Here is a 23,153-nt window from a genome sequence, read left to right on the forward strand (position 1 = left end):
TGCTGTGGATGGGCATGTTGTATGGCATTCCCTCCATGGCCTCCCCACAATTCAAGACAGGAACAGAAGCCTAGGGGGTCACAGAGCCTTTGGTCGTTCCCCGCCTCCCCACCCTCCCGTCCCCTCTGACAAACTTCAGACAAACTTGCAGTCGCTGCGGCCTTCCGTTTCCTCCTGCAGTGCCTCGGGAGAAGAGAGAAAAATTACCTTCTTACACTGGCGCCTGAGGATACAGGGCCTCTGTTTATCCTCTTGGCCATCGCAGAAGGGGACAAAGCCACTTTCGAGGTCTTCAAAGTAGATGCAGATCCTTGTGGGGAAGAACTCAATCTTTGTGGGGGAAAATGGGCAAAGAATCACACAGGAACCGTGTTATCGTAACATTCAGTCATAAACTAGGACAAAGTAAACTAACAAATGTTAAAAGAGATCAGGTCAGGTCCTAATAATAGCAGCCAAAACTGATGCAGCCCTCACTCTGTGCTGGGCGCTCACCTAAGACCTTACAGGCATTAACTCAGCTCATCCTGACAACAACCCTATGAGGGAGCGAAGACTGCACTTTGCAAGTCAGGAAATGGAGGAGCAAAAGCTCCTCATTCAAAGCCTCTCAGCGAACAAGAAGAGGCAGAGCTGGGATTTAAATGCAGGAACCAAAGTCCCATGGTAACCATGATCCTGCCATCCTTGGTCATTTCCCTCCCTTGGACTGGTGTTCATCCCTCCCGAGTCCTTAGATTCTACTTCTCTGTATTTTAAATCTCCCCTCTCCTTTCCAGTCTGCAGCTGCCCAGGGTAAGCATCATTACTTCTTATCCTTACTCCTAGTAGCCCCTTTTAATCTTGTTCCTTGAAACTCATATTCTGAACAGCCTCTAGCAAAATCTTAGATATCTAATCATGTAGCTTCACTATTTAAGGGTTTCCCTGGTGGCTCAGAGGTTAAAGCATCTGCCCGCAATGCGGGAGACCCAGGTTCGATCCCTGGGTCAGGAAGATCCCCTGGAGAAGGAAATGGCAACCCACTCCAGTATTCTTGCCTGGAGAATTCCATGGAGGGAGGAGCCTGGTAGGCTACAGTCCACGGGGTCGCAAAAAGGCGGACACAACTGAGTTACTTTACTTCCTTCCTTCACTATTTAAACCGTTTTATCTTTCCTCAGTGCCCAGAAAGGCTAAACTTCTTGGTTTGGCTTATAAAACCCTCTGAAATCTAGTATTTTCCAATTATCCATAGGTTCCCACCAATTCGTCTATTCCAGCTACATAAAATGCCCTGAGATACCTGGATGGATGACATCAATACCCCTGCCCAGTTTACATACACTATTTTCCCTGCCCTTACCTCACCCCCACACATACTTTTCTCTTCCACCACCATCTGACTCACTCCTATTGCTTAGCCTTTCATAATAGTCCAATCAGCTCTACGTCTTACAGCAAGCCTTCACTGAATTCCCAGGTGGAGTCAGCATGCAGTTTCATCATATATCCTCACAGTAAATCATAGCTCTTATACCATCTTGAATTGTTTGGTACTGTCTACTTTCCTCAAAATAAGCTCCATCAGGAGCAAAGAACTTTCTCTCACTTCAATTCCCAGTGACTAGCACAGCGCCAGACTCAGAGCAGGTACTCAGTAAATGTTTGCTGAGTGAACAAAGAAGGAAAATTGACTCAAGTCTGGACATTCAAGGCCCAATCATGGTTTTAATACCAAATCTGTTTTGTCCTGGACAGATATTTTAATGAAGAGGGACTCTTTTTTCCTATCTGCTACAGAAAAGCTGCTTTACTTGCAGACTCTTCCTTTCATCATCTTCCCTCCAAACAGGAGTGTACAATATGGTTTGCCTCTAAATTAAGGACAGAAGAAGTTGAACAGGGAAGCAGCTCCAGCTTCTGGATAAGTCTGGATAAGTCTGGATAAGAACTGCCTCCAGTAACCAACCCTAAACCTAGAGCTGAATAAGAACAGAGATGAGGGGTGTATTAGCTTTTTCCCCATCTGCTGATGACAGTTTTGGTCAAATATTTCTACAACCCTCACCAAGGCCTATGCTCAATCCCGATACCACCGAGACCACCAGAAGTGTCCGGGGAACATTTTTCCAAAGAAAAACACTAACGTTTCCTCCTCTAATAGAGACTCGGGAGGGGAATAAAACTAGAAAACAAAGGAAAGGAATGGACACATGCAAAAATAGGAGGAAAGAAGAACAGAAGTGTCAAAATTCAAGGCAAAAATCTATCACAGGCTTGAAAGGCATGTTGCAGAGCAACTCTGGTCTCCTGAGAGAACCCCCCCAGGTGCTGGGCACAAAGGGTACGCTGGCATTACTCCCACAGCCATGCAGCCTTGCGGGCACCTCAGGAAAACGGAACTCTTGCTCATGGTGAGCATTAACTATAAAGCCTATTATAATAAGCTGGAACAGAAACAAAGGAATTGTAAAAGTGAAAAGCTGTGTGCAGCTTATTGCCGTGGGCTTAAAGTTGGGAAGTGTATCTAAAGGGTCATAATCTAGTAATAGTTCAAGGTCTCTGCGGTGGCCATGGCTCTCAGTGGCCTAGGTCACTCCCAGTGGCAATGTGTGTGTGCTCAGTCATGTCCGACTGTAGCCCGCAGGCTCCTCTGTCCAGGGGATTTTCCAGGCAAGAATACTGGAGTGGGTTGCCATTTCCTTCTCTCAACCCAGGAATAGAACCCCCATCTCATACATCTCTTGATGTCGCGGCAGGCATATTCTTTACCACTGAGCCACCTGGGGAGCTCCATCTAAAGGGCAGCATTTGCCTATAACCTACTAGAAATTCAACTTGGTTGACAGTACCTGGAAGGCTGGGACACTGCTCTGGGATGCCCTTTCATATCCTCCAACCTACAGAAACCAAAGACAAATGTTCACTCATCACCAGGGTCACACATTGAAGCCAAGACCAAAAGTCACATCCTCTGGAGTCAGACCAGCAAAATTATTAAATGGGCAAGAGGGATAGACCTTGAAAATGGATATTAGTATTTATTCACTTTATAAGTCCTAAAGCCAGTGGGAAATCCATTTTAGTCATTTTGTTTCATCTTGAATTTCATTTACAGTAAAATTCTTTTTCATCAGAAGCTGGTACTGCATCTATTCAGAGTGAGAAAAAATAAAGTTTGATGAAGGGGCCATGATGCTGTTAAGAAACATTATATTCAGAAAAATGAGAAAATTTCTAAGGATGAAAAGAAAGAGATAAACACCATCTTGGAATGAGCCTTCTGAAGTCTAGTGAAGCTTCTCTTGCTTCTTTTGCCATTTTATCGGCCAAGTTATACCCCAACTTATTCCTTCTCCCCACTTATGGCTTCTTACAAATCAAATATAAATCTGTTTGAAATTAATTTTAATTAATATAAAGCACTTTCTTAGAGCTTCAAGGAAAAATGGTGAATGACAAAGATTGGTAATATATTTACTGATCTTGAAGAAACTTTCACTAAGACAGTATATACAGTGAAAAGAATATGGACTTTGAACAGTGCTGGGTTTGAATACCAGCTAGGAAGCAATTTACCCTCTCTAATCTCAAGCAACCAACACAAATGTGGGTAACGGTGCAATCTTTGTGTTTACTCAGTGAATCCTCATGTCCAAACTAGGTACCTAGTGTAACTCCTGGCCCCACAGCAGTTCGTCGGTAGATCTACATTTCCTCAATCTCTCAGTGGCAGTTAGTGAGTATCACTAAGTACCAGACTTTCTATTCCATCTTCCCATCCTACTATATAAAACAATTACCTCAACTTCAAGCTATATATGAACCTTCATATTTCAGGGCAGGAAGCCAGTACTCAAAGCACAGATAATGGTGTGACCAGACCCAATCTGACTTAAGTGTTATAATCCCCCCAGATAATACATAAAACTAAATTCTCTGTGAGTAGTCTGCCTGACATTTATCATAGCAAAACAGCCTTCTTGCTATGCATTTCTCTTACTTAAAAGTCAAAGGAAAATAACCATTTCCCATGATATTCATTTGTGGACTTGCCACCTCTTACATTACAATAAAGAATCTTGATATTAGAGATTTTTGAACCTACATTAATTCTGAAGCTTTATTTCTCCCACTTAGTCTGAATTAGCAGATTTCAAAGGTTGTGGTCTGAAGTTAAGTCCCACCAGCTGATTCTGATGAGTAATTTCAGATCTCCAAATCAAGACTGTTTGTAACTTAACCGACAAGAATTGCTTATTCAATTCCCAGAAATAGTAAGTCAGACTAAGGACTTAGGGTATACCAAATGCTCGGCCTACAATACTTTTCTGCACACTCTAGATTAAATACAAACGCTTGGCACACCTCTGAGGATTCGCCACAGAGTAAGAAGCCCATTCACAGGAAAAGAGTGGCATTCCCAACAGAATTTTGAACAGAGTCCCAGAGACAACCAACAACAGCATAGCAATTTTAGGGGGAATTCCAGAAATTAGGATGCAGCAGCTACTTTTGATAAGCTTCTAAAATTTATCTACTCCCCACAACATTAAAATAATAAATAACACAAAATAGTAATAAGTCAAAAAATGAGAGGTAAACATGGTACTTATAGAATGATAACCAGAAGAGATTAAATATTCTACCCACAAATGGAGGTAAAATACAAACTTAAAAGTTTAAAATAGGTCTACCTAAATGCACAGGATGGTGAGGTACGGGGCTGTCTTTGACTTTTTAAGGCACGTAGTTTGTCTCCCTGGGTTATACTATTTTTCATTTCCACATCTTCATCCTCTTCTAAATTATTCTGAAAAAAAAAAATTCATGTTCCACAGAAAGGTCATTATGAATAATTCTACTTTATATAGAATTCTTAATCGCTTATAGATTATCTCTGTATATGGATATATTTTATATTGATTATCTAAAAAGGATAAAAGCACTATAAGTTCAGCAGTGGTCACATATATACTAAAGAACACTGTGTTAATCACCAATTAAATATACTAGTCAAATTTCAAATCAAAGAAGCATGATTATGGATGCGGTAAATTTAGAAGGAGCTTTGCTGCTATGGACCACAACGATGGAGGCTTTCTTGCAGACAAAATCACACTTTGGAATATAGCTTAGATATAAGCTGGTTCAAAAGATATAGAACAAATATTTCTCCAGAAGTTACCAGAATCCATCACTGCAAATTCCATAATTTGTTTACATAAGTGACAGATAAAACAACTTAGGATATCTATACAGTAACTTACTAACATCATTTAACACTAGTAAAAGCACTCAAGATTCTTCCAAAAGAAGTTAAACCTTACTAGCCTGGGAAAGTGTGTTGCCTGATGAAATACATCTTATAGTAGGAAATAAATATATAAGTACCACACTAGTTCTTTTTGCATGCAGCTTACATTTAATTCTCATAACCCGGGGAGTAGAGGACACTGATACCCTTAATTTAAAGATGAGAAAAAGAGGTGCTAGTGGAAGATAAGAAGCTCTCCTAAACTCTTCATGACAGAGCTATGATTTTAAAATCAGGTTTTCTGTCCTAAGATACAATGTTCTTTCTAAAATATATGCCACTGCACACTAACTTTGCACCATAAAAACTATATTTTGTTTTTTCCTCACCTGAAAAAAAATCAAAAGGTTTGCATTTGCTAAGATCATTTCTAGCCACAAGACTCCTTTCCTCTTTAAAGCTAGAATTCTTATTTGATGAAAGATGTACAAAAATACACTTCCCTCTGTCACATTCTAATCATTCTTGATAGCCATTCCTGAATCAAAACACTTTTTTGTTTCCTGCCACCTATGTTGGGGTCCATGGATGCATCTGGAGCTTAGTAAGCATGTCTTGGGTAAAAAGATTACACCTCATTACTACAGCTCTGATCTTAAAAAAGAAAAGAAGACAAAGGAAATACACAACCAAAAAAAGAAATACACAGCCAGTAGGAAAGAAAAAGAAATGGAGATGAAAGCTTCCCAGAGGAAGCAATTCCCTAGCTGAGTCTTAAAGAGGGAGTACAGGTGAAGCAAGCCAAACCAAGCCAACAGGAAGAGCCGTCCTGGCAAAGAACATCAGTTCAACAGTCACGGGATCACAGAACCTCAAAGTCAGGGGGTTCTCTTAGAGTCACTGAGATATGTCTACCTATAAAGTCCCAAGAAATCAATTATACTATTCATCTTTGTCCATACAGTCCCAGTGGGAGTAAATCCACTATCACCCAAGGAAGCCTGCAGGAATAGAGATGAGGCATGCCTGCAGGCTAGGCTTCCAAGCAGCATGGCACATCTGAGAAGTTGAGCTTAGCTTCACCTAGCACCCAGCGTGCTGGGCTGGTAGGAATTACTTGCTCCTGATAGAAGGACAACACAGGACAACACGGGACAACACAGCCAAGAGTCTCCAGGATATGAGGGGGACCAAGAAGTATATGAAAGTGAAAGTCGCTCGGTCATCTCCAACTCTTTGAGACCCCATGGACTACACAGTCCATGGAATTCTTCGGGCCAGAATACTGGAGTGGGTAGCCTTTCCCTTCTCCAGGGGATCTTCCCAACAAAGGAATGAACCCAGGTCTCCCACATTATAAGCTTCCTTAAGATAGGCAAGGAAAGCTTCTGGAAGGCCTGACAGGATCTTCACCCCAATCAGTTTCACAGTCTAATGAGTGTCTTTGTGGGCAAGCCAGGAACGCTGGTTTGTTCATTAAACAAGGATCTTTGTGTTCTCAGCTCTGAAGTACCTTCAAAAGTCTAAGGAAAGTGATCCTCAACTTGAGACTGCACTATTCAACCTATTTGTCAAGTGTAAAGGTAGAACAAAGGTACAAAAATTTACCTCTTACACACTCTTTCTGGGAAAATTACTATAGGATGTGCTTCAGGGAAAAGAAAGAAGACAATGTGAGATCCAGGAAAATCAGGGACCGGACTCAAGGCTGTGAAGAGAAGGTCTTGAGTCAGAACTCTGTGTCTGCACTAGAGAACAGTTAGTCCAGGTTGGAAGGTATAAGTGTCCCCAGGAAAATTTTGCTGTGTTGAGATTTTGAAAATTTTTAAATTGCTTGGCACAATTTGTGTGGTGGGGGAGGGTGGAGAGTAGCATTCTGTTTTCCCAAATATATAGAAAACCATGCAAATAAAAACGGCAAATAACTAGGGAAAAAAGAAAGCTTCAACAAAGAAAACAGTCATAGTGGGCTATTAAGCTCAACAGTGAGCAATATTTACATAGTAATAATGTATACATTATTTGGAAGGAAAGTTATGACCAACCTAGACAGCATATTAAAAAGCAGAGACATTACTTTGCCAACAAAGGTCAGTCTAGTCAAGGCTATGGTTTTTCCAGTGGTCATGTATGGATGTGACAGTTGGACTATAAAGAAAGCTGAGTGCCGAAGAATTGAGTCTTTTGAACTGTGGTGTTGGAGAAGACTCTTGAGAGTCCCTTGGACTGCAAGGAGATCCAACCAGTCCATCCTAAAGGAGATAAGTTCTGAATGTTCACTGGAAGGACTGATGCTAAAGCTGAAACTCCAGTACTTTGGCCATCTCATGCGAAGAGCTGACTCATTGGAAAAGACCCTGATGCTGGGAAAGATTGAGGGCAGGAGGAGAAGGGGACGACAGAGGATGAGATGGTTGGATGGCATCATCAACTCTATGGACATGGGTTTGGGTAAACTCCGGGATTGGCGATGGACAGGGAGGCCTGGTGTGCTGCGGTTCATGGGGTCGCAAAGAGTCGGACACTAGAATGAGTGACTGAACTGAACTGAATTGAAAATTATAATATAGCTATATTGGGAAGCTGGAGGATTAAAGGTGATTAAGGTAGAAGAATTATTCTTGTCCACCATAAACCAGCAGACAATAGGAAAATGCTCAAAATTGATAATTTTTTAAAAATAGTGTTATTATAAGATATTTAGAAATATGACAGGAAAACATTAGTATAATTTGCTTAAAGGTTTTCCCCCTTTGAGAGTGGGTCTGGGCATACAGCAAGGTGGGATAGGGAACTGATTTTCTTTTTTATCAGAATTCAATACTTTTGAAATTTCAAAAACGGTTGTCATGATTTTTAAAAATAAACATTAATTTTAAAATATAATTAAAGTAACTATTTTTATATTATAGTTACATGTGTTTATCTCTCCTACTTTATTATAAATCTTAAAGGTGAACATTTTTTTAATTATAATACATTTTAAACATGTAGAAAACAAGTAAATGATGTAACAGCCAGTCATGTACCTTACTATCCAGAATTAACATATTTTTTTCTTATGTTCCTTAAGGAGTTTACTTCAGTACACTAGCTCTCAAAGAAAAAGAAAACATTATATATTAAGTCCCAGCTCTCAACCTCTGGAGAAAGAAACCATGACTTTTCTAAAGAAAAAATATATATATTTTACCACATAGTACTTGTTTGTCATAGGCAACAACAAACTACAGAAAATATTGTCTCAAAAAAAACATTAAAGCTACCTACATATTTATCTTCAAAGTAAAACACACTAGCATTCTGTCTTATAGTCTTCCAGACTATTCCCTGTGGCACACATACCCCACCAACACATTTCTTCCTCACAAAAGGAGGTTGAATTATACATGCTGCTTTGTAACTTACTTTTTCACTTAAATGCACTGTGGAAGTGTTTCAGGGTAAATTTTTAAGATCCTCTACATTATCATTTTTATGGCTCCGTAAAATTCCACTGTCTAGATGTATCAAATTTTATATATTTTGCCCTAGGCCAGGCTGTTTTCTGTCTTTCATCATTATAAACAGTTCCAACAAACATCCTTCTATACAAGCACATGGTTTTTGAACCCGTCCTATTATTGCTGCCTTAAGATAAATGGATAGAAGTGGAATTGTTAGATTAAAGTCTCCTGCTATATATTATCAAACCACCCTCCAGAAGGAGTACACCATTTTAAATTCCAACTAGCAATGTTTAAGAGCTTTTTAATCCCCAAAACCCTTGCTAATACAGCATACATTTCTTTAATCTCACATAACCTGACAGGCATAAATAGCATCTGTGTTTTCTTTATTCCTAAGGAAGCAGAACTTTTTTTTTATATTTACCAACCATAAGGGCTCCCATTTTATTTGCGTACATGGAGTTCTCAGGTTGATTTTTAAGAGCTCTTTACATTAAAAAAAAAAAACCCTCATTTGAATGTGATGCAATTATTTCCTCTTAGTTGATTACTGTGAGGTGAGTAAATTAGAGAGATCAAGACTGGTGGGGCGGAACAGCAGTGGTCTGATGAGAGATGACAGACTGGACCAGGCAAGGAGAATGGCTTGGAACTCAGGACCGGGGGAAGGAAGAGGGAGGGAAAAAGAGGTGGACACACAGTAGAGGTCTGAAAAAATCTGCTAAAATCTAAACCATGGAGTTTTTATTTTATTTCTTTTGGTCTCGATCTATCACCCCTTATTTTATTTCTGTGGCTACTGTTAAGAAGTTTTAGCCATTTTTAGGATGAAGAATATAAAACATATGAGCTATAAAATTCTTAGTAAATGATTAACAGCCTTCAAACTCTACATTATCATTTTTATGGTTGTTAACATAAAAATTATGTTATACACAATGTTATTCAAAACACATTTAAATTAAATTACAAAATTAATTTAAACAAAAAGTCCTGCACACCTATGGTCAGTTAATCTTTGACAAAGGAGCCAAGAACATACAAAGGGAAAAACAGTTTCTTCAGTAAAGGGTGCTAGGAAAGTTGGACAGCTGAATGTAAATCAATGAACATACCCTCTCGTCACACACAAAAATAAACTCAAAATAACTTAAAGACTTAAACATAAGACACGACACCATAAAACTCCTAGAAAAGGTCATAGGCAAAACATTCTCTGACATAAATCGTACCAATGTTTTCTTAAATCAGTCTCCCAAGGCAATAGAAACAATAACAAAAATAAACAAATGGGGCCTAATCAAACTTAGAAGATTTGCACAGCAAAGAAAACCATAAGCAAAAAGACAACCTACAGAATGGGAGAAAATATTTGCAAATGATGCAACTGACAAGGGTTTAATCTCCAAAATACACAAACAGATCAGTCAACTCAACAACATAATATCAAACAACCAGATTGAAAAATGAACAGAAGATCTAAATGGACATTTCTCCAAGGAAGAAATACAGATGGCCAACAGGCACGTGAAAAGATTCTCAACATCACTAATTAGAGAAATGCAAATCAAAACTACAATGAGATGCCACCTCATACCGTCATAAACTCTACAAATAACAAATGCTGGACAGTGTGTGGAGAAAAGGGAACCCTCCTACACTGTTGGTATGAATGTAAGTTGGTGCAGCCACTGTGAAAAACAGTATGGTTTCCTCAGTAAACTAAAAATAAAATTATCATATGATCCAGGAATCCCACTCCTGGGTGTATACTGGCAAAACTTTAACTCAAAAAGATACATACACCTTTATGTTCACAGCAGCACTACTGACAATAGTCAAGACATGGAAACAACCTAAATGTCATCAACAGATGAATGAATAAATATATAATAGAATACTACTCAGTCATAAAAGAGAACAAAATGATGTCAACATTATTTTGGATAATGGATGCAACTAGAAATTATCACACTAAGTGAAGTAAGTCAGAAAGAGAAAGACAAACACTGTATGATATCACTTATATGTAGAATCTAAAATATGACACAAATGAAACCATCTGCAAAACAGAATCAGAATCATGGACATAAAGAAGAGATTGGAGATTGTCAAGGGGAAGGGGTTGGGATGGAGTGGGAGGGATGGAGCAGGAGGGTGGGGTTAGCAGATGCAAATTATTATATCCAGAATGGACAAATGACAAGGTCCTACTGGTATAGCAAAGAGAAGTATATTCAATATCTTATTGTAAACCATAATGGAAAAGAATGTAAAAAAATGAATGTATGCATATGTATAATTTTGCTATACAGCAGAAATTAACACAACATTGTAAATGAACTATACTTGTTTTTAAAATATTTTTGAAAAGAAGCAAAAAGCTAATATAGAAGGGGATTTGAGCTTCCTGGAACCCTGAAAAAGACATGCAGATAAGAATAGAACCAAATCCTGTATTTATTAGGGTATCTATAACATAAATTAGGGGGCTTTCCAGGTGGTACAGTGGTGAAGAATCTGCCTGCCAATGCAGGAGATGCAACAGATGAGGGTTTGATCCCTGGGTCATGAAGATCTCCTGGAGAAGAAAATGGCAACCTGCTCCAGTATTCCTGCCTGGAAAATTCCACAGACAGAGGAGCCTGGTGGGCTACAGTCCATGGGATTGCTAAGAGTGGGATACAACTGAGCACAAGCGCAACATACACTGGGTCATAAGCACCTGCGTGGGGGAAGATGTATTAGAAAATACAGCTCCATCTGTCATGAGGCATAAGTCAATCCCAAGAACTGATAGACCTGGGGGATTCTGAAGATGTTTCTGATCAGGTACTGTTAGACCTCATTCTTTATACCAAAGTCATTCCTCATGATGACTAATGATGAACAAAGTCACAGACAACAAAGGTTAACCCAGCCCTCCCTGTTCTCGGGCTTCAGCCCCTCTCTCCAGAGTCCCAGTGCAACCCCCACTCCCTGCTCTCAGCTGCTCTAGGAGCAGCAGATCCCCTGAAACAAAGCCCCATGGCTGCTGGTGATGGTGATGGTGAAGAAGCCTAGTCCAGGGAAGACCTTATGTTTTGGCTCCCCCAAGGAAAGAGGTCTGTTCTCAGGCTCCCTGTTGCACTCCTGAGGGTCTGAGCATCAGCAGCTTTTCATTTGGATGCCAGCCTGCCTTACATAAAGACAGGAAAATGAGAGTCAACTAAAACACATAAAGAAGGAGCACTTTAAAAGATATTCTTGGAAGGCACGGGGCAGTGGGGGTGGCAGCCATGCCACGTGGCTGCTGGGGCCGCTGTGCCTGCTGCTGAGCAGCGCCACAGAGATCAAGCCCTGAGCCTTTGGAGTGGGAGCACCGACTCCAAGACCCTAAACTACCAGAGAAGTGACCCTAGAGAGCATCCAATAGTGAGCACTCACACAAAGGAAACCACCTGAATACAAGACCCGGCATCACCCAACCACTCATAGCACCCTGTGCAGGACGCCCATCTAAACAACAGACAAAACAAAACTACAAACCCAGTCATCAGCAGACAGGATTACCACCTCACTCAGCCTTGCCCATCAGAGGAAAAGCAAACAAACAAGCAAAAACTCAGCATGAATCTCACCCTATATGAAGCTTACACAAACCACCAGACCAACCTTAGGAGGGCAGAAACCAAACAGAAGAAAGAATTCAACATTCTTCAAGGAAAGAATTCGACTTTCCTTGAAGCCTGGGAAAAAGAGACCTCAAACACAATAACTTAAAAAAAAAAAAAAAAAAAGAAAAATGAAAAAGCAGAGAAATATTGCACAAATGAAGGAATAAACTAGGAAAACAAGTCCAAACAAACGAAGAGGAAACAGGCAGACTATCTGAAAAAGAATTCAGAATAATGATAGTAAAAGTGATCAAAAACTTTGAAAACAAAATGGAGAAAATGCAAGAATCAATTAACAAAGACCTAGAATAATTAAAGAATAAACATACAGAGACAAATAACACAATTACTGAAATTACAAATACTCAAGAAGGAATCAATAGCAGAATATCGGAAGCAGAAGAACAAATCAGTGAGCTGGAAGATAAAATGGTGGAACTAACTTCTGAAGAGCAGAATAAGGGACAAAGAATGAAAAGAGCTGAGGACAGTCTCAGAGACCTGACCATATGAAATGCACCAACATTTGAATTATAGGGGTCCCAGAAGAAGAAGAAAAAAAGAAAGGGTATGAGAAAAATTTTGAAGAGATTATAGTTTAAAATTTCCTCAACATGGAAAAGAAAATAGTCAATCAAGTCCAAGAGGCACACAGAGTCCCATACAGGATAAACCCAAGGAGAAACACACCAAGACACATACTAATCAAACTAACAAAGACTAAACACAAAGAAAGAATATTAAAAGCAGTAAGGGAGAAGCAACAAGTAACATACAAGGGAAACCTCATATGTTTAACAGCTGATCTTTCACCAGAAACTCTGAAGGCCAGAAGGGAATGGCAGGATATATTTAAAGTACTGAAAGGGAAAAATCTACAGCCAAGATTACTGTGCCCAGCAAGGATCTCATTCAGAATTAATGGAGAAATAACAAGCTTTTCAGACAAGCAAAAGTACCACCAAACCAGCTTTACAACAAATATTAAAGGGACATATATAGTCAAGAAATACAAGAGAAGAAAAAAGATCTACAAAATCAACCCCAAACAATTAAGAAAATGGAAAAGGAACATATATATCAATAATTACTTTAAATGTAAATGGGTTAAATGCTCCAATCAAAAGACACAGACTAGCTGAATGGATACAAAAACAAGACCCATACATATGCTGTCTATAAGAAACCAACTTCAGACCTCAAGATACATATAGACTGAAAGTGAGAAGATGGAAAAATATATTCCATGCAAATGGGAAGCAAAAAAAGCTGCAGTAGCAATCTTCGTATCAGACAAAATAGACCTTAAAATAAAGAAGATTACAAGAGATAAGGAAGGACACTACATAATGATCAAGGGATCAATCAATGCAAGAGGAAGATGTAACAACTGTAAATATCTAAGCACCCAACATAGGAGTAACTCAATACATAAGACAAACACTAACAGACATAAAAGGAGAAATTGACGGTAACACATTAATAGTAGGAGACTTTAACACCCCACTCACACCAATGGACAGATCATCAAAACAGAAAATTAATAAGGAAACACAAGTCTTCAATGATACATTAGATGAGATGGATCTCATTGATATCTTCAGGACATTTCATCCAAATGCAGAAGAATACACCTTCTTCTAATGTGCACATGGAACATTCTCCAGGATAGACCACATCTTCAGGCACAAATCAAACCTCAATAAATTTAAGAAAATTGAAGTCATATCAAGCATCTTCTCTGACCACAATGCTATGAGACTAGATATCAATTACAAGGAAAAAACTGTAACAAACACAAACACATGGAGACTAACAACACGTTTCTAAATAACCACCAGGTTACTGAAGAAATCAAAAGGGAAATCAAAAAATTTCTAGAAACAAATGACAATGACAACAAGAAAACTCAAAACTTATGGGATGCAGCAAAAGCAGTTCTAAGAGGGAGGTTTATAGCAATACAATCCTACCTCAAGAAACAAGAAAAACATTGAATAGACAACCTAACTTTACACCTAAAACAACCATAAAAAGAACAAAAAAATACCCCTCAAATTAGTAGAAGGAAAGAAATCATAAAGATCCGAGTAGAAATAAATGAAAAAGAAATGAAAGAAACAATAGTAAAGATTAATAAAACTAAAAGCTGGTTCTTTGAGAAGATAAACAAAATTGACAAACCTTTAGCCAGACTCATCAAGAAAAAAAGAGAGAAGAATCAAATCAACAAAATTAGAAATGAAAAAGGAGAGGTTACAACAGACAATGCAGAAATACAAAGGATTATAAGAGACTATTACGAACAACTATATGGCAATAAAATAGAAGAGCTGGAAGAAATGGACAGATTCTTAGAAAAGTTCAATCTTCCAAGACTGAACCAGAAAGAAATAGAAATTATAAACAACCCAATTATAAGCACTGAAATTGAAGCTGTGATTAAAAAAAAAACTCCCAAAAAACAAAAGCCCAGGATCAGGTGGCTTCACAGGAGAACTCTATTAAACATTTAAAGAAGAGCTAATGCCTATCCTTCTAAAACTCTTTCAAAAAACTGGAGAGGAGGGAACACTTCCAAGCTCATTCTACGAGGCCACCATCACCCTGACACCAAAGCCAGACAAAGACAACACAGAAAGAAAACTACATATCAATATCACTGATGAATGTAGATGCAACAATCCTAAACAAAATCTTAGCAAACAAAATTCAGCAACACATCAAAAAGCTCATACACGATGATCAAGTTGGGTTTATTCCAGGGATGCAAGGATTCTTCAATATATGCAAATCAATCAATGTGATATACCATATTAACAAACTGAAAGATAAAAACCATATGATAATCTCAATAGAAAAGCTTTGACAAAATTCAGCACCCATTTATGATTAAAACTCTTCAAAAAATGGGCACAGAAAGAACCTACCTCAACATAGTAAAGGCCATACATGATAAGCTTACAGCACACATTATTCTCAGTGGTTAAAAAACTGAAAGCATTCCCCCTAAGAGCAGGAACAAGACAAGGGGGTCCATTTTTGCCACTATTGTTCAACATAGTTCTGGAAGTCCTAGCTACAGCAATCAGAGAAGAAAAGAAATAAAAGGAATCCAGTTCAGAAAAGAAGTAAAGCTCTCACTGCTTGCAGATGACATGATACTGTACATAGAAAACCCTAAAGATAGTAACAGAAAATTACTAGAGCTAATCAGTGAATTTAGCAAAGTTGCAGGATACAAAATCAACACACAGAAATCACTTGCATTTCTATATACTAACAATGAAAAATCAGAAGGAGAAATTAAGGTATCAATGCCATTCACCACTGCAACAAAAAGAATTAAATATCTAGGAATAAACTTACCTAAGGAGACAGAAGAACTGTACACAAAAAATTATAAGACACTAATGAAAGAAATCAAAGATGACATAAACAGATGGAGAGATGTTCCATGTTCCTGGGTAGGAAGAATCAATATTGTGAAAATGACTATACTACCAAACACAATCTACAGATTCAATGTGATCCCTATTAAATTACCAATGGCATTTTTCACAGAACTAGAACAAAAAATTTCACAATTGATATGGAAACACAAAAGACCCCAAATAGCCAAAGCAGTCTTGACAAAGAAGAATGGAGCTGGAAGAATCACTTTCCTGACTTCAGATTATACTACAAAGCTACAGTCATCAAGACAGTATGGTACTGGCACAAAAACAGAAATGTAAACCAATGGAACAAGATAGAAAGCCCAGAGATAAACCCATGCACCTCTGGGTACTCTATTTTTGACAAAGGAGGCAAGAATATACAATGGTGCAAAGACAGCCTCTTCAATAAATGGTAATGGGAAAACTGGACAGCTCCATGTAAAAGAATAAAATTAGAATACTTCCTAACACCATACACAAAGATAAAGTGGATTAAAGACCTAAATATAAGACCAGAAACTATAAAACTCTTAGAGGAAAACACAGGCAGAACACTCAATAATGTAATCAAAGCAAGATCCTCTATGACCCTCCTCCTAGAGTAATGGAAATAAAAACAAATGTAAACAAGTGGGACCTGACTAAACTTAAAAGCTTTTGCACAGCAAAGGAAACTATAAGCAAAGTGAAAAGACAATCTTCAGAATGAGAGAAAATAATAGCAAATGAAACAACTGACAAACAATTTCCAAAATATACAAACAGCTCATACAACTCAATACCAGAAAAGCAAACAACCCAATCAAAAAGTGGGAAAAAGACCTAAACAGACATTTCTCCAAAGAAGATATACAGATGGCTAACAAACACATGAAAAGATGCTCAACACTGCTCATTATTAGAGAAATGCAAATCAAAACTACAATCAAACATCACCTCACACCGGTCAGAATGGCCCTCATCAAAAAGTCGACAAACTATAAATGCTGGAGAGGGTGTGGAGAAAAGGGAACGCTCTTGCACTGTTGGTGGAAATGTAAATTGATACAGCCACTATGGAAAACAGTGTGGAGATTCCTTAAAAGACTAGGAATAAAACTACCATATGACCCAGTAATCCCACTGATAAATATACACCCTGAGGAAACCAAAATTGAAAGAGATACATGTATCCCAATGTTCAATGCAGCATTATTTAGAATCACTAGAACATGGAAGCAACCTAGATGTCCATCAACAGATGAATGGATAAAGAAGTTGTGGTACATATACACAATGGAATATTACTCAGCCATAAAAAGAAATGCATTTGAGTCAGTTCTAATGAGGTGGATGAACCTAGAACATATTATACAGAGTGAAGTGAGTCAGAAAGAGAAAGATAAATACCATATTCTAATGCATATATATGGAATCTAAAAAAATGGTACTGAAGAATTTATTCACAGGCCAACAATGGAGAAAAAGACATAGAGAATAGACTTATGGACATGGGGAGAGGGGAGGAGAGGATGAGATATATGGAAAGAATAACATGGAAACTTACATTACCATATGTAAAATAGATAGCCAATAGGAATTTGCTGTATGGATTAGGAAACTCAAACAGAGGCTCTGTATCAACCTAGAGGGGTGGGATGGGGAGGGAGGTTCAAAAGGGAGGGAATATATGTATACCTATGGCTGATTCATGTTGAGGTTTGACAGAAAACAGCAAAATTCTGTAAAGCAATTATCCTTCAATAAAAAATAAATTAATACAAAAAAAATTTTTTAAGATATTCTTATTTACAGGTGATGGTCTAGCTAAAGAACAAAAAACAGCATAAAATATGAAGATGTACTTTATTCTACCATTTGTCCACTATATACAGACAAGATGAAAACCAAAATCAAATAAATTGTGCCCACAGATTTCAGTTGGATAAATTACTGACCAACATAATAAAACAGGGAAAGCTGCTAAGGAGGCCGTCGTGTAAGCCATTAAGAAAAGATCTTTTAGATGAAATATAGCACACTATGGAATAAGATGGAAGAGTTATAATAGAAAAATGACATAAAAGGAGAGTTTGAAATAGAAACAAGTAAAAATAGAAGTCAAAGGACTGAAACAAAAAGACGAAAATAGCATTTTTTGCAGATTTAAATGATTTGGTCAGGAAAAATGAAGGGGTCATCTCTAAAATTCTTTTCAGCTCTCAGATGTTAAACCTATGAGATATAAAAGTTGGGAAAGGCAAAGAGGTCATCTTCATAAGTTGCTTCTGATCAATAAAAAATTTGGATTATCAGAGCCCCCCTAATTCATCCCTGATGCTCAGGAAGATTGAAGGTAGAAGAAGGGGACAAGAGAGGACAAGATGGTTGGATGGTATCACCGACACAATGGACATGAATTTGAGCAATCGCCGGGAGATGGTGAAGGACAGGAAAGCCTGGCGTGCTGCAATCCATGGGGTCACAAAGAGTCAGACATGACTGGGTGACTGACCAAAAACAACCCAAATTCATCTTCCCTCCTTTTTCCTGCCCCTGGTTCAGACCTCTATCACCTGGACCACTACCTTGTGTGTGACCTTCCACCTCTAGCCACACACAGACCCAGCACCCCTTCAACAGCACAGCCAGGGAGAGCTCCCCAAATGGTGAATCTCCCCTGACTAATAGCCTCTGGTGGATCCCAGCAACTCTCATATTGGACCTGGAATTGTCTCAGTGGACCTATGAGTGGAAAGAAAGGTGCTTAAAGGTAGGGCCTTAGACATTCAATTTGTATTTCACAGATTTCTAAGACATACCCTGTTCACTGGGATATTTATAAATCATAGTAACTGAGTGAGGTAATTAAAGCACCACATTCTCATTTATCTGATTGTCAATTTATGTGAACTCAGCCACACATCAGCAGCACCTGTATCTGCTTAATATCTCTAAGTCAAGAGCTATATACTGACTGATGTGCTAATACTGGACTATCACCCTGGAGTAGGAAAAGAAAAGGATAGAAACAATCGTGATTCCAGGGGAAACTTCTGAGGACAGGCTGGCTAAGGTCATGTACTAGAGCCACACAGAGAAACCCATGGACAGGCAGCGGGGTACAGTGAGAGGCCTCAGGGTTGGGGGCTAACTCTGGAGCCAGAGTCCCTGGGTTCAAGTAACAGCTCCACTCTGTAGTTTGTGATGTTGGGCAGGTGGCTTCCCCTGCCTCAGTTATGTCATCTGTAAAGTGGACCTAGTAAAGGTGCCTATTTCATACACCTGTTGTAAGGACTAAATTTAATCCATGTTAAGTGCTTAGAACACTCGGGCACATAGCAGGCACTGTTTAGGTTGCTATTGTTGTTGCCCCATAAGCTCATTTAACTCCTCATATACCTGGCACTTTAAATAAGGTGCATTAAATTTCATCTTCTTGAAACCATTTTTAAAAGTCTTTATTGAATTTGTTACCATATTATTTCTGTTTTATGTTTCGGGTTTTTTGGCCAGGAGGCATGTGGGATATCAGCTCCCCAACCAGGGACTGAACACACACCCTTTGCATTGGAAGGTGAAGTCTTAACCACTGGACCTCCAAGGAAGTCCCTTAAAGCCATTTTTATAAGCCCAATGCACAACTGATCCTAAGGCCACTGATGATCAACACGAGCACTTATCACTGGTACTATTTTGTATTTGAGTATGTGATACCCTTAGAGAGCTTGAATTATTCCCAATTTCATGTCTGTATTCTTATTTGTTTTCTGTGAAACTGTCGGTCTTTATTCATTCAGGTAATATTTACAAAGTCCCTGTGGGCTAGGAGTAGAATTATGATGAAGGCAGATAGACGCCTCCATCTTTGTAAAGAATATCACCCAGCAAGGAAGGCGAGTGAGGACCATGAGGAAAAAGACCATGCAAAGGTAGGGGCTTGGAGCAGGAAGCCTACTCCAGACCCACATATATCTCCACTGAGTATATTTCATTGCTCCTAGCCAGTACTAACAACCAGGTTCAATGAAGGTAAAACCTCTGTTTTTAAAAGTTTTCTCCTAACTCTGAGTGGACCAAGAGAATTCATTAAAACCATAGCCTATTCCATTACTATGGCCTGAATCATTCCAGTTGATACTTTTGCTTATTTTCCTTTTACTCACCCTATAAGCACTGGAAAACTACACATTCAAGCTCTCCAAATCAAGTAACTACAGAGTTTCCTAAGCTTCCTAATAACCAATCACAGGAAAATTCCTGTAGGCCTAGAAATCAAAAGATAATCTGCTATCTCTGCTTTCAATCTGACTTTAAAAAAGTAGATTTTAGAAGATTATTGCATTTTGCAATTTCTTTGTACATAAACTAAATACATCCAGGGTTTCCACGGGCTTCTATCCTGAATGTTGGTATAGACCTTGAAACATGTTATTAAAACTTCTGCAGCATTCTTAAAGTATTTTCCCAATTACAAGAATGATAAAGAAATCACTAACTCATGTACACTCACTTGAGTAAACTAACTCCCCACATTCATGGAGACAGCACCAGATAAGCATGGCAATAAAAAGATTGAGAATCATAAAAGGTGTTTACACAAAGCATCAGCTAACTATAAAATGGTCGGCTAACTATAAACCCATAGATATGTCATGCCTACAATCTTAACCACACCATCATTCCCTAGTATTTCTGAACCCTTTCATTTCTGTCCTCTAATTTCAAAAATAATAGCACTTCTGAATGAGAACTAAAGTAATTAATTTGAGGGGTGTTGAAAAGAAGAAGGAGGTAAAACAGCCAACATCTGAATATATGTTAATATTTAAAACTGATATTTTAAATTTCAATCATATTGCATTCATCATCCTTTCAGTGACATATCAATGTTCACTGATCTCAAGTTCAACAAACTGGGTTCCAAAAAAGTATGAGAACAAATGTTCTAACTATCAGATGTCAATTTAATACAGATTATTATAGTAAAAGCATTATGTTTCTGCAAGATAAATGTATTTCTTAGATAGATGGACAGGTTTCACATGTGCCTCTTCAAAAGTCATAACTCAAAAGTCTTATTTACTTGAACTCAACTTGAAGAGGAAATGCTGACCAGAACAACAAAGTGTTCTTGTTTAGCTATATTATCTCACTAAAATTACCATCTATATCCTTTCTGTTTGCTTTGAAAAGGTCAAACTATAACACAAAGACAAGAAAAGGTCTCCAAAGGCTCTGAATGTCGACACGACCTTGGCTAAAAAGATTTACGCCTGGTCAAACCACTAAACTCAGCCACTTCACTGGTGACTGTCCTGGAGAACAGACCACAGGGTTGAAAACTCAGCTCCTCCAGCAGTCTCCATCCTTCCTCTTGAAGAAAACACTCTCCCTATCTCCAAACACTCTCATTATCTTTCCTGGTGAAAGGAAATCTGCTTGATTTCCTGAATCAAACCGATTCCTGAAAAAACAAAACTGTTTGGGTCGCCAACTGCTGACCTAAAACAGCTATGATACATTCCTTCCATCCTCGAGGGTTAAGCCTGTTCGAGGCCCTTGTCACTGCCTAATAGAATGTACATCTGCATTTGCTGCTTAAACATTTTAATAGCTTTCCTGTGTCTTTAGGGACATAAAAATAAATATAAACCAGGTGCTTACCTTCGCCTTAGTCAATACTGTGATGCATGTGCACATGCTCGCTCTGTTATGTTTGATTTTTTGTGACCCCATGGATGGTAACCCACCAGGCTTCTCTGTCCATGGAATTTTATAGGCAAGAGTACTGGAGTGGGTTGCCATTTCCTCCTCCAGGGGATCTTCCCGACCCAGGGGTCCAACCCACATCTCCTACATGGGCAGGTGGATTCTTTATCACTGAGCCATCTGGGAAGCCCACAGTCACATTGTGGTAGAAAAAGCTAAACTAGCAGCTAGACTACCTGCTCTGAAGGTGGTCCCACTACTTAAAAACTCTATAACCTTGAGCAAGTATGGAATTTTATGCAACTCAGGTTTCTGATCCACACAAGGTAAGAAATTAGAACAAATTACTTCCAGGTTGTTTTTTAGTTCCAAGAATGCCCATGAGCCTAATTCTTAGTAAATCACTACCATTTTTATGCAGAGGTAGGAGGTATAATAGAAAAAAATACAGATTTAAAATCAGATAGACCTGGATCGAATTATGTTTTTAACACTGAGATTAGAATTTCTCTAATATTCAATTTCCTTATTATAATAGAGATAATGTTGCCTAACTCACCTAATCTCTAGTGATACAGATTAAATCAGACTATGTATGTCAACTGTTTAAAGTGGTTTGTTTCTATTGGGAGTCTCAAAAAAAAAGTTGCCCCTGGTTATGCTTTCAACTCTGGACTTACTTTAGAAATCATGTATTTGAGGTTGCAATGTATCATTTGTGGTATGTACTATCCAATTATCACATTAAGATTTTTCTGATTAATATCTATTTCCATTTGCAAATAGAAAGTCTGCTTTTCAATTTTGCTTTAGCAAGTAGTTTCCAAACCAGAGTAGACTCCTTTATAATTGTACTCCTTAAATTACAGCTTTTTTTCTTGTAAGGATAATTGCTCTCTTCGCTTTTATTCTTGCTTTATAGGTGGTGCCTCCACACCTAAAAATTTAGTACTGTCATCATTTAGAGAAGAGATACGGCTATGTTATATGTGTTCAGAAATGCAGAATGTCAGTCTTAAGGAGATAGGAAAATCTTCCTAGAAAAAAACTCACCTCTCCAAATCTCTCCATGTTTTGTATTTTAGATAAGTTTCCACCAATAGACATATCATCCAAGCTAGAAAGAATTTTATTAATACTTCCTTCACTGGATGGTCTATTTTTCAGTTTGGATCGGAAAATGTCTCCTTGGACCCATAGCGATGCCTGTTTCCTGTAAAAGGAGAAAATAATAATAATAATTTTTAAAATAAATGACTATCATCTCTTCAGAAATATGACATCTCATAGACAAAAAGATACAGCAGATATTTGCAAATCAGACTAGAAAGATTATGAAGTCTTGGAATAAAGAAAATAAAGTCATTTTCTGAATGACAAAATAAATTAAAGTTCTATATTAAACACAAACACCCTTCTTTCGATATATGTCTATATACAGCCCTACATGGGTTGACTTTTAAGGGTCTTAGATGCTTAGAACAACTTCCACAGTAATAAAGACAGAGCTAATTTCTCTTTTAAATATTAATTTGAAATCTGTAATATATTTCTAAAATAGCAATTTGATACATCTGTGAAAAGAGCTGGAGTGAAATGGACTCAAAGACATAGGTGAATGAACTTAAGTTAGATGGCGATATCACCTTAAAAAAGTACTAACCACACATCTAATTGT

General features: G+C 38.2%; 1 protein-coding gene across 4 annotated transcripts in view; it reads right to left on the reverse strand.

Moving 5' to 3' along the window:
- Nucleotides 1-23,153, reverse strand: part of CDC14A (cell division cycle 14A) — a 189,508-nt gene that overhangs the window by 18,567 nt on the left and 147,788 nt on the right. For 3 of the 4 annotated variants that reach the window (XM_020906073.2, XM_020906074.2, XM_020906071.2), the window contains exons 11-14: nt 22,529-22,688; nt 4,680-4,795; nt 2,835-2,882; nt 208-330 (exon numbers count right to left, since the gene is read on the reverse strand). In XM_020906073.2, the coding sequence (XP_020761732.1) occupies nt 208-330; nt 2,835-2,882; nt 4,680-4,795; nt 22,529-22,688 (447 nt within the window). The remainder of the gene's footprint in view (nt 1-207; nt 331-2,834; nt 2,883-4,679; nt 4,796-22,528; nt 22,689-23,153) is intronic. The other variant, XM_020906072.2, reaches the window with a different exon arrangement.

The sequence above is a fragment of the Odocoileus virginianus genome, chromosome 5 (assembly GCF_023699985.2).
Source record: "Odocoileus virginianus isolate 20LAN1187 ecotype Illinois chromosome 5, Ovbor_1.2, whole genome shotgun sequence".
Lineage (NCBI taxonomy): Eukaryota > Metazoa > Chordata > Mammalia > Artiodactyla > Cervidae > Odocoileus > Odocoileus virginianus.